This window comes from Typopeltis vanoorti, chromosome 13, assembly GCF_054136105.1.
Source record: "Typopeltis vanoorti isolate ZY-2024b chromosome 13, IOZ_Tvanoo_1.0, whole genome shotgun sequence".
In the NCBI taxonomy this organism is placed as follows: Eukaryota; Metazoa; Arthropoda; class Arachnida; order Uropygi; family Thelyphonidae; genus Typopeltis; species Typopeltis vanoorti.
Window position 1 is genome coordinate 59,852,430 of NC_143561.1, and position 13,118 is coordinate 59,865,547.

The following is a 13,118-nucleotide window of genomic DNA, read 5'->3' on the forward strand; positions in this document are numbered from 1 at the left end:
CCAGCAGAAGCAGCATCAGTGCTCTTTTAGAGGGAAATTTTTTACAATAAACTTTCTGCTGCATGAAATATTGAGTATTGTTTGACCACAGGTGAGAGAATCCTCGACACGTCTATGCATGGCAGAAGGTGAATCCATTCCGATAATAGGGTAATCAGTCCTCCTTGTGGGATGTTTGTTTATTATTACATGTCGGAAAATTAACTTTTCTTTTATGAACATTCTCATTTTTAAAATAGTAACTATTATATTTGTATAACAGTTGTTATACAAGCAGCGCATAATAAAAGCTATGCACATTTACTCTAACATTTCTAGTTTGTAACACTCCACTTTTTTTTCTTTTTTTTTAAAATAGATTTTTCAACATTTTTCAGAAGTTAAATTACTGAAAATCCAAGTTTCATCTAGATAAAACTATGTCACTTCACTCCATGATAAGTTTCCTTTTTATTCTGTGACTTTTTGAAACAGAATCTTGGGTGGTTTTTAGGAGATTTAAATTTTGGCTTATCTTCACCTTTTGATACTCTATGAATTCTTTTAACAGTCAACTCTGATATGCCCACAATTTCACTTGCATGTTTTGTGGCCTGATAAATTGGAACGAGGAGACTGCCTTCTAATGATTCTTTTTCAAGTGCTACTGAATGGTTTAACACCAGAACTTGTTGACAGTATTGGATCCATCATACAAATAAACACAAAAAACAATCATCGTAAAAAATGGACAACAAAAATCAAGCTAGTATATCGACAGACAAGAAAGCATGTGATTTCACGTGTTACTGACAAATTCGTACATTCCTTTCTCCACTCTGCCAGCTATGGTTCTCTCAGCTGTGGGCAGATGGTAGTATCTGGTATCCTGCATATAGAAAAAGCTCTTCGTTATATTTCATAAGAAAGTCAGTAGGAAAGTTATCTTTAAATGCAGTTTTCAGGAATTGCATTATTTTGGATTATACCTACATAAATCTATTAATACCTTTTATTCTTCAAAGGGAGCAGGTAGGACCTTTTAGCTTTAACATCCTTTTGAAGACTGGGAGACAGCAAACTGTAGATAGCTGGCCCAAGGCCATCAGTGATTTTAATGAGAATTCAGGGAAGAGCATATTGTAGACAACATCAGTCATCTGTGGTCCCTATCAATACTGGATATTATTTTCTGATATAGTGAGTTTTATGGTGAATTTTTCTTCATAGTCTGGAATCTCTGGATTAAAAACTCAGTTTCCAGGAGAACATTCCTACTCATGCCAGAGATTAGCTTGCTTCTGAACTGGTCAAAGAAAGGCTTAGAAAAAGCCTTTCTTTGACCAATTCATAAGTAAGCTTTGTTTTGGTGACTATAATCAAACTTATAATCTTTCTTAAGCTACCTAGTGCTGTGGATATAAATGCCATTTCCAAATGGCTACACGGACAGCTGTACTTAAATGCTTGATTTATATTATTATTATTATTTAGGCCTTCAATTGCAAAGGAGTCAAAAGACTCATCACACGAGGTCCTTCCTAGGAAACAAGTCTATCAAGACTCATTGTGGGAGGTCCCTCCAAGGAAACAAAGTCTATCAGTGTATCATACCACTCCTTAAACTCATTGACCATTCTCGCTCTCAACACTCGATCAGGCAATGCAATCCACGGTTCAATCACTCTCCATGCAAAGAAACCACTCCTCCCCCTCTTGCTCACAGTTTCCTTTTGTAACTTCCAGGGATGCCACTTGTCATCACTCCTTCCTGCTGTTCAACCAAGCGAAAAAACTTCCTAGTATCAACCCTGTAACCACCTCTCAACAGTTTAAAAGCCTCAATCATATCACCTCTCATTCTTCTATTCACCAAACTCTGCAGTCCACATTCCCTCAGCATGGAGAGAGTGACTAAAATCCAAAACTCTTGAACCTCTTGTTCCCTCTATTACATCTTACCTAAGACATTTGTCATTCAAGAATTCTAGAAATTCCATTCCTTTATTGCTGCATGCATCTTCCTCTCCCCAATTTATACTGCTGTAGTTAAAATCTCCCATAACAATCATTCTTCTTGTACTTGCCAAGCTCAACTTCTAAACATCTCCTGGTCCCCACCCTCTGTGCTCCTTTGTTTGTAGCAACAACCCACTAAATATCCTGTTTTGCCTATCTCTACCTCACACCATATGCCTTCCAAAGCCTCCACTCTCAGAGGACATAAGTCATCACTTATCATAAGCTGTACTCCACCGCGCTTTCCCTTCCTATCCTGCCAAAAAATGCTGTATCCTGCTACTTCTATTCCTGTTATTATATCCTCTTCTGTCAACCACGTCTCAGTGATCCCAATAATCTTTGTCCTGGCTGATGCTATCAGCGCCACCAATTCCTCTCCTTTATACTCTTGGCATTAGTAAAGCATAAAAATGCCACTATTTCTATACCCAGCATTATCCCCTCTAGACTCCACTGGGCTCAGTGTTACCTGATGTCCTCCCCATCTCCCAAGTACCCTTTTCCACAAGAGGCCACCCCTGCTGCCATCCATCCACCCTGCATTGACACACTGACTCGTTCAGAATAGCAATCTCTCCAGATGCCTATGTCCTTCCTCATTCTAATGCAAGCGGTCTCGAAGCATCCACATATTCCACTCCTCTCTTTTGACACATTCTAGCTATTATGTTATTTAGTATTACTACTCTTCTGCTTAGCTCGTCACTATCATACCTAGGCAACATGCACACTATCTTTCCTCTCTGGGTCTTCTTTCGTACTATCTCAAGCAGAATCTCATATCTCTCGCTGCCCAATTTACATTACCTCTCAAGTCATTTGTTCCTACCATCACAATTATAGACCACCCTTTCACCCCCTCTTAATTGTCATAGCCACACTTTCTATCGTTCCTCTAGGTGAACACTCCTCACACATCCTATCTTGCACACAATGGATCATTGAGTCCCCATACATTACACCTCTTACCACCCTGTTCATCGATTGTTCCCATGCATCCCTCACTCTCTCTCCTCTAACACTTTCTGTGTTTCCCTACTTACCTTCCTTCCTGACATCACTCTATTCCTGGTTCCAGTACTCCCTCCCATTCTTCTCATTCCCTCTCTTCCACTGTTCCTATTCTCTCCTCTTCTATCATTCCCATACATCTCTCTCATTCCCTCTCTTCCACTTATCCTATTCTCTCCTCCTATCGTTCACATAACTCTCTCATTCCCATACCGCTCTCTCTCTCTCTCTGTTACTGTTTCTATACTCTCCTCTTCTATCATTCCCAAACCCCTCTCTCATTCCCTCTCTTTTACTGTTTCTATACTCTCCTCTTCTATCATTCCCAAACCCCTTTCTCATTCCCTCTCTCCTACTGTTTCTATACTCTTCTATCATTCCCAAACCTCTCTCATTCCCTCTCTCCTACTGCTTCTATTCTCTCTTCTTCTATCATTCCCAAAACTTTCTCTCTCTCTCTCTCTTACTCTGATTCGCCTTGCATACATCTCTTCCATTCTTCTAACCTCATCTTTCTCTCATCTCGTTCAGAAGACATTCCACGTCCTCTTTCAGCTTATCTATCCCTCTCTGCAAGTCGATCACTCTTACTCGCCATTCATTTACCCAATCAAAACCATCTCCATAAATTTCATAGTCCTTCAAGCCTTCCACACTCCCAACTCTTTTTTTTCTCATTCATACTTCGCTCGTTATTCTCTCCTATCACACTACTCGTCTCCCGACATTCATTCCCCGTCCCTGAAGCAACTAGGTTGGTTAACGAAATATCTAATTCATTGATTTCCTCCCACTGTCTGCATTTTGCGCATATACACCCCCCCCCCCTTTCTCTCACTCGCCACATATCCAACTCCTGGGAGGCATACATGCTGCAAACACTGCATGCCATGAAGTCCTTTATTATGTTATGTATAATAGAGTTCTTAAATGGCGGAGGATTTGGTGACATGCCATTTGTGATTGCAGCTGCATCCGCCATCATTCCTTACTCCAGTATCTACTAAACCAATCACTAAAAATATATATAAACACTGTATCACAGATATATATATATAAATAAATAAACACATAAATAAATAAATATATATATATATATATATATATATATATAAATAAAAAGTTTAATAAACTGTTAAAATAAATAAATAATTTTAATTTATTTATTTTATTAGGAAGGTTATGGAGAATTATGTCATAGTCAGGAAGGTATACACAACTCCAGTCTTCGTAGTAGTCAAGAAGATTTAAGATGGTCCAGCGAACCAAGACCTTGGAGTAGTACTGATTCTGATAGCTCAGGACGTCCTGGAAATCAACAAGGAATAAAAAATTCAAACAGTCTTGATTTTGAGGTGAGTATTGTTACAGTGCTTAATTTTTCTATTATTTAACTTCAGTTTAATTTCAGTATTTTGATAACTTTAGAAGCTTTCAACTTGGAATTGAAATAGAGGTTAAAATTCTTATTATATGCAAATATAATATAATTGCAAAAAAAGACATTCCAAAATTAGAAATGTGCTGATCTGACAACATGTTTCTAACTTTTTTTATTCTCCTCGAGGTTGGAAGAAACGATCTGAAAGCTATGCATTGCATGGATATCAGCTATGGATGGTAATAAAAATCATTATTATGAGGATATCCACAAAAGAAGACTTCATTCGATATTAAAGAAAGGCTATGACTATTTGTGCATTCTAGACAGATAACAAACTAATTGTGCTATTCAAACTACAAAAGACATTTTAAGAGTAGTAGTAATAATATAATAAAACTAGTATATTCTGAAGAATGAGTTTCCTTATATGTCATTATGGAAAAACGTTTTCCTTATAAAATGCAGGCATCAGTTATTTAAAGAAATTATTATTACAAGTAACCTCCATTGAGTCAGGGACTTAGTGATGGAATCATTGACTACATTCATTCTAAACTTACATGGATTCCCTCTCATCCTCTCTCCACCTTCCATAAATGAAAAATTCCTTGTACTGGTATCGTGTACGACCCTTTCAGAAGTTGTAGGTTTCGCCCTTCTTTCTGATGTTTGCTATTATCTGCATACAACAAATCCTCAAACCCCCCCCCCCCCCATAATCAACATCCCACAGTCCTGATATTATCTTTCACATCCTCCTTTCTAAACCAGGATATTACATGGCTTTGATTTGTGGCTGCCATATCAAATCCTTGGAAAGAGGCAAAATGATTTCCTTATTCTTACATGTCGGTGTTTGTTTCAGCACTGCAATTAACCTCTGAGTTCTGTTCACAATTTTTACCATATGACCCATGAATTTCCTATCTACTAAAACTCCAAGATCCCTAGTATGGTCAGTTTCTTCTACAATAATCTGCCGATATAAATATATCATTGGGTATCTTGTTACATTAAATGCATAAATGGACATGGGTCAAAGCTGTATAAGTGAGAGGAGACCTCCACATAGCCTTTAAAGGAATGCGGAGAACCAACCAGGGCTTCTGACCTAATGTCCAATCCTCACCTTCTCGTGATGCACCCTGTTGGGTATCTACCTGGATACTGAACGAGCGAGGATGGCCTGGCAATGAGTCAGGGACTTAGTGATGGAATCATTGACTACATTCATTCTAAACTTACATGGATTCCCTCTCATCCTCTCTCCACCTTCCATAAATGAAAAATTCCTTGTACTGGTATCGTGTACGACCCTTTCAGAAGTTGTAGGTTTCGCCCTTCTTTAGCCGACCAAATTGTAATTCTTATTGGCTTAAACCAAATTACAAAATGATGGTACAACATGACAAAATTTCATGCTGGCTCGGGCTTCACCCAGTTAAACAAGGCCCCATTGTTTTCACCAGGGAACCAGAGTGAACAGCAGAAAGTCAGCTACTGGAACAAATCTGAAAAAACACCCCAACTCAACATCACCAGAGTTAAAGATCGGTACTATCAACATAAGAAGCCTTGAATGGCAAAGAAATGGAGCTAGCTGAGGAATTAGATAAGTACCAGATCGACATAATAGGGGTGACTGAAACAAAAAAGACCAAAACTGTTGAGATCTTTCTGAGCAGTAAATACAAAATGTTATATTCAGGCAATGACAATCAAGGAAAAGGAGTAGCCATTGTATTCAACACTAAATACGAGGCTAATCTTCTTGGATGGCAGGCAGTCTCAAGTAGAGTTATGTGGGCAAATATCAGACTGGGAGGAACTGGACAATGAGACTTATTTGTGCCTATGGTCCCACAGAAGGTTCTACTGAGGTAGAAGTGGAGGAATTTTTTGAGGATTTAGAGAAAGCATCTGACACAATGAAAAAGGAAAAGTTGGTCCTTGTTGGGGATCTAACTCTTTCCAAACTTTAGAGATTCAGTGGCAAGCCTTGAAGAAAACCTTGATGATTGATTCAGCCAGAGAGGCATGTGGTGAGGTTCTCTGCAAGATTAGAAAAATCAGAACTCCATGATGGACACAGGAAGTTAAAGAGGCAGTGAAGGAAAAGAAGAAAGCATATCAAAAATTTCTGGCAAATAAGTCAGCTTGTGCTCTTAGAGAATACAGAGACAAATGTAAGAAAGCTAAACACTGTGTAAAACTAGGTAAACGAAAATCATGGGAGGACTTTGGCAAGAACATAAAAAATAAATATCAAGAAGATGGCAAAATATTTTGGAGGTTGTTGAAGAAGCTTAGAAATGGAGGAAAGAATACTGTAAAAGGAGTTAGAGATGATAAAGGTGACATGAAAATGGGAGAAAAAAATATCCCTGAAGTATGGAGTAATTACTTTGAAAAACTACTAAATGAAACAAGCAGTGATAGCACAGTGGTAAAAAACACTCTACAGGCATGCAGTCAGGAATACATATCCATACTTGAAGTAGAAAAAACCATAAATGGCTTAAAATGTGGAAAGGCAGCAGGAGTAGATGATATTCTTCCAAAAATGCTGAAGTATGGTGGTATAAAAGTCTTGCAGTGGCTGCACTGCATAGTTCAGAAAGCCTGGACAGAGGGACAAAATCCCGATGATTAGAGTAGGGCTCTCATAGTACCCATATATAAAAAGGGGAAAAAAAAATGAATGTGAGAATTACAGAGGTATTTCCCTACTGAGTGTTCCTGGCAAGATCTATGCAAGTATACTTGAGAAACGGTTGAGAAGAATTGTGGAAGAAAAGCTTGGTGAAGAACAAGCTGGATTCAGGCCAAATAGAGGCTGTCAGGATCAGATCTTCACTTTACGACAAGTGGAGAAATCATGGGAATATAACAAAGATCTCTATTTGAGTTTTGTCGATCTGGAAAAGGCATATGATAAGGTGCCAAGAGAGAAGCTGTTGGAATCACAAAAAAGAACTAAGGATTATCTGAACAAAATCAATTGCTTTCACAACACTATCAAGTTCACATTGGAACTAGAAAAAGATAATAAACTTCCATTCCTAGACGTCCTTATTAAGAAACAAACGGACAATAACATCAACCTGGTCAGTATGTAGAAAACCTACCAACACTGGACGCTACCTCCATTTCGACTCGTCTCACCACATATCCCAGAAACTCTGCATTATCCATATGTTTAAAAAAAGAGCTATACAGTGTACCACAGACCCTGGTGACTTACAAGAAGAATTAATGAAAATATCCAGAAATCTATCCCTAAATAGCTACCCTACAAGGCTCATCAACAAGATTCTCTTTAATGACATACCACAAAGACAATGAGATGAAACCCAATACATCAGCTCTATAACAATTCCATTTGTTAGTACCATATCCAAAAAATTAGCTCTTCTAAAACCATATAATATCAGAGTAACCTTCAAACCTATTGAGACTATTCAAACCTTTATAAGATCCCCAAAAGATAGCCATCCTTTCTACAAATACTCTGGAGTTTATAGCATACCCTGTTCATGCGGCATCAATTACATTGGACAGACATCTAGAAGTTTTGAAACAAGAAAGAAAGAACACATAGGCAATGTAAGGAATAACAGACAAGATATATCAGGCCTTTCTTCCTACTTCGTCTCTACCAATCATAATATTGAATGGTATATGAGTCATATGCCCTACATAGAAGAGAACTACCATTCCAGAACATTCAAAGAAGCTGCTACAGTCGCCCATTCAACAGGTAACTTAAATAAAAATCAAGGCCTAATCCTACCAGATATATGGAAAACTCTAATTAGATCGTTTAACTAAAAATGAACTTTCATGAAAATTACAATAAATATCTCAACAAATAAAACATTGTACTTATGACATGCGTATTGTATCATGCACAGTAATAACTATATAATTTTTAGAATTGTCGCTTAGTTTCCTAGTTTTTGTTACTTTCCATTGCTTACCAGTGTATCCCGAAAATGCTGACAGATATTAGTCAGTGAAACATGTCGGATATTAAACAATTATTTACTTCACTAACATACCGAATTAAGTCTTTAATTTATTAATTTGAATTTTCTTTTTCTGCAAAATATCATTATGTGGATAGTCGTGAAGCAGTATTGACAGCACAGTGATAAAAAACACTGACCAGGCATGCAGTCAGGAATACATATCCATACTTGAAGTAGAAAAAGCCATCAAAGGCTTGAAATGTGGAAAGGCAGCAGGAGTAGATGATATTCGACCAGAAATGCTGAAGTATGGTGGTATAAGAGTCTTACAGTGGCTACACTGTATAGTTCAGAAAGCCTGGACAGAGGGACGAATTCCCGATGATTGGAGTAGAGCTCTCATAGTACCCATATATGAAAAGGGAAATAAAACTGAATGTGAGAATTACAGAGGTATTTCCCTACTGAGTGTTCCTGGCAAGATCTATGCAAGTATACTTGAGAAACGGTTGAGAAGAATTGTGGAAGAAAAGCTTGGTGAAGAACAAGCTGGATTCAGGCCAAATAGAGGCTGTCAGGATCAGATCTTCACTTTACGACAAATAGTCGAGAAAGCATGGGAATATAACAAAGATCTGTATTTAAGTTTTGTCGATTTGGAAAAGGCATATGACAAGGTGCCAAGAGAGAAGCTATTCAATACGCTGCAGTTATATGGTGTCAATGGGGCATTATATCAAGCAATACTTAGTCTTTATTTGAGTTGTGAGTCAGCAGTTAGAATTGAAGGAAGTACAGGAAGATGGTTTAATGTTAAATCTGGTGTGAGACAAGGATGTACATTATCCCCTCTGTTATTCATTATCTATATGGATCACATTATGAAGGAATGTGGTATTAAACCTGATATCAAAATTGGAGATGTTAATGTCAGCTCTTTGCTTTATGCGGACGATGTTATACTTCTAAATAAATCCGCTACAAGTCTGCAAGATTCTCTGACTAAATTGAATAGCTGTTGTAATAGATATGGTATGAAGGTCAGCAATAAAAAGACAAAGACAATGAAAATAGGCAGAATCATTGAAAATGTCAACTGTGTTGTGAATGGAGAACAAGTAAAACATTTCAGCTACTTAGGCACAATTTTTACTGAAGATGGTAAACTAAATATAGAAATAGACAACAGAATCAGCAAAGCTGGTATCGTGGGAAGTCAATTGAATAAATTCATATGGAATAAAAGAGAAATTAGTCGGAACACTAAATTAGTTGTATACAAGACTGTGTTCAAACCAATTTTAACTTATGGATCTGAGAGCTGGGTCAGAAGTAAAACACTTGACCAAAGACTAGAGACCGCAGATATGAGAGTCCTGAGAAAGATTAGAGGCGTGAACAGATGGCATCAATGGCAATATCATATTAAAAATGAGGATATTAGGAAAGAACTTGACATTGTCAGCATCCAGGAATGCGTTAGCAGAGCTAATCTCAGATGGTATGGTCACTTAAATAGAATGGGAGAGGAAAGATTAGCAAAACAAGTGTTCTCTGCCAGGTTGGCAGGAAAACGACCCAGAGGAAGACCAAGATATAGGTGGATTGATACGGTACAAAGTGCCTTAGACGATAGAAATATAAGATCTGATAATGTTGGAGTCTTGACAAGTAACAGACTGATTTGGAGGAAAATTGTAGATAGGAAGTTAGTAATGATGTAATTTTTTTCATGTAGTACTGTCATATCCTGTACACCCCTTGAGGGTACATGGCAGGAATTTGATGATGATGATGATGTTTTTATGAACACATTATGTTAAATTGCATCATTCGTTTTCTGATTGTGAGACTTTTTTTTTTTAAATATCAAAATTTTATCCATGTTTTAAGTGCTGTGAAAAACTCGTGTTAAAGGTTTAATGGAATGAAACAGCACCGAGAAATTATGAAAAATATTATTTAATTTTCCAATATGTCATCTTAGTCACTGAGACATCGTCAGGGAGTACAGTGTGACACACACACACACACACACACACACACACACACACACACACACACACACACACACACACACACACACACACACACACACACACACACACACACACACACACACACACACACACACAGTGGTCTGAAAAATCCTCGGCCTAACAATGAAAAAACAAATTTATAATTTCAAAATTATTTTTATTTTTCAACATAATCTCCGTTAAGCCTAATAGATTTATTCCAGCAAAGCTCCAGCGCCATTAACCCATCCCTGTAGTGGTTCTCAGTAGATCTGCAAAATACCTCTCTACAGCTATCACCTCTTGATTCGAAGAAAAACGCTGACTAGTGAGGAAGAGTTTTAGTTAGTTTTGGGAAGAGATAGAAGTCAGAGGGAGCCAAATCTGGGGAATAGGGTATGTTCCAACAATTCATAGTGCGGATTCCTTAATTTTCCCACTGCCAAAAAACCTTGGTTTGCAGGTGATGCGGTGCCTTGTCCTGATGAAGTCTGATTTTTTTTCTCTCCTGCAAACCCAGTCTTTTCTCATGAATTTTTTCGTCTAGTCTGGTTAAAAGATAGGAATAATGTTCCCAGGTTATTGTTTTACCCTTTTGAAGATAGATAATAAACAAAATACCTTTATCATCCCAAAACACTGATGTGACCTTTCCTGCTGATGGAACCAAATTTGTCTTCTTTGGTGCTGAACAACCGGCTTTTGTCCACTGTTTTGACTGCAGTTTGAATTCTGGTGTGTAATGGTGAATTCAAGTCTCAACCATAGTAATAAATTGATGCACAAAATCAGTTTTATTCTTGTTAAAATGCTCGAAGCACTGTTCAGAGATTTTCATGCGAGTGCGTTTTTGATCCTGTGAGCAAGCGCAGCACCCATCTTGCACAAACGTTTTTGTTTACAATGCAAAATATATCCTGCACATTCTTTTGAAATGCCTATAGTCTCAGCAATTTCATGCACTTTAACTTGCCAGTCATCCAATACCATATCATGCACTTGATCAGTGATTTCTGGTGGTGTTACACTTTTTGGATATCCTTCACATGGATCATCTTCAAGGCTGGTACGGTCATGTTTAAACTCGGCAGCCTATTTATTAATTGTCGAAAATGAAGGAGGAGAGTTTCTAAAAACATATTGAACTTCGAATGAATTTCTTTTGGCATTAAACCTTCTTATACAAAGAATTTTATAACTGTAGGATACTCAATTTTCTCCATTTCAAGGGATACAGACAACATTTCTGCTTCAGACAGCTGTATAAAACAAACTACTTGATAAATGACTTGCGATTTCACATGGATGCTTTTGACAGATGTACCAACTTGGAAAAAAAAAATCTTGCCGATAGTGTTGCCATCTATGGTCAATGCCGAAAACTTTTCAGACCACCCTCGTATGTGATCTTCTATTATAAAACATTGCACATGGTCCAACATAATGAATATTATGCTTTTTATCACGACACTGCCATTTATGTATGATACCAACAGGTTTTTATGGTAGTGGAAATAATTAACCATTTATTCCTATACCATGGTTTTGATGATGCAGTTCTCTAAATTTTTACTCTATTTGTATATTTCTTATAAAAGCATGCTAAAAATACCTAAATCCTGGTAGAATTACATTAATAAGCACTAGTTTTTATTTTATTTTATTTTTTTATTATTAATCCATGTGATTGGCAAATCTTAAATTTATTTAAATTTTGAGAGTTCCCTTTTATATAAATTGGGACTTTATGGTTTGTAAGCAAATGTAAACTGATTGTACATTATAATCTGATATTAGCAAATGCACAATCATTGTACATTGGTTTTTGACAAAAAAGGATAATTGTGGAATTGAAATAGGGTGTGGGAGTGGTGTTAAACCTTTATTGAAAGAAATGTAATGTTTTTTTTTTATCCTCTTGCTGATATAAAAAAAAAAAAAAAGCATGTCTATTTCTATCTATCAACATTCTTATAGAATCAAAGACATTGATATTTATTGCACTTATTTTACTTAAATAAGATAACTGATACATTTTTATTCTATTTTCTTGTCATTTTGTATAATTACAATATGAGTATTGTGCTTTAACTAGAGTGCACGCATCACCGGAAAGGTAACACAAATTGCATTGCTCACCAAAACTGACCAGATTAAAGAGGGTCTTGCTCCTAATAGAAGTGCTAGACCAGCAGTGACAAAAGCAAGTAGTTTTGGAGGAATATCATTGTTAACACGAGAAAGTAACTCTGGTGGTGATAAAGAATCAACACCTCGCCTTACAAAAGCAGGTATTTATGATTTTGTGCTTTTTTTAATAGACTTTGGGCTTAATTGTTAATGTATGCTTCCTTCTTTTGGTGTGTCAGAAATTGAGGTTTTGAATGAAACAAAAACATATTGATCCTCCTGTTCATTCAGTAAATGATAATGCCCATTGGTTGGAATTCCTGCCTAGCGTGTAGAATTTGGAAGGGCTTTTAAACTGAAGGTGAGATTGATCTCATATTGATAATGACAGAGTTTTTCCTCTAAGAAACTTCTTGATGGGGTCGTTTACTCTGAAAAGTCAATAAATTTAAAAGTACAGTAGCATAGAAAATATTTGATATTTTCTAGGCACAGCCTTCTTTTCATGAAGGAAGATTCAAGAAAAAAATCAAACCTTTTCATTTTTTCTTGGATAAAAAATTTGCATAATTTAGACTACAGTTCTCATCTGAGAGTTGCTCA

The 13,118-nt window shown here is 36.9% G+C and overlaps 1 protein-coding gene across 17 annotated transcripts in view; it reads left to right on the top strand.

Moving 5' to 3' along the window:
- Nucleotides 1–13,118, top strand: part of LOC150100204 (uncharacterized) — a 566,343-nt gene that overhangs the window by 370,342 nt on the left and 182,883 nt on the right. For all 17 annotated transcript variants that reach the window (XM_090402864.1, XM_090402869.1, XM_090402857.1 and 14 more), the window contains 2 exons: nt 4,188–4,367; nt 12,481–12,676. In XM_090402864.1, coding sequence (XP_090258990.1) covers nt 4,188–4,367; nt 12,481–12,676 — 376 coding nt within the window. The remainder of the gene's footprint in view (nt 1–4,187; nt 4,368–12,480; nt 12,677–13,118) is intronic.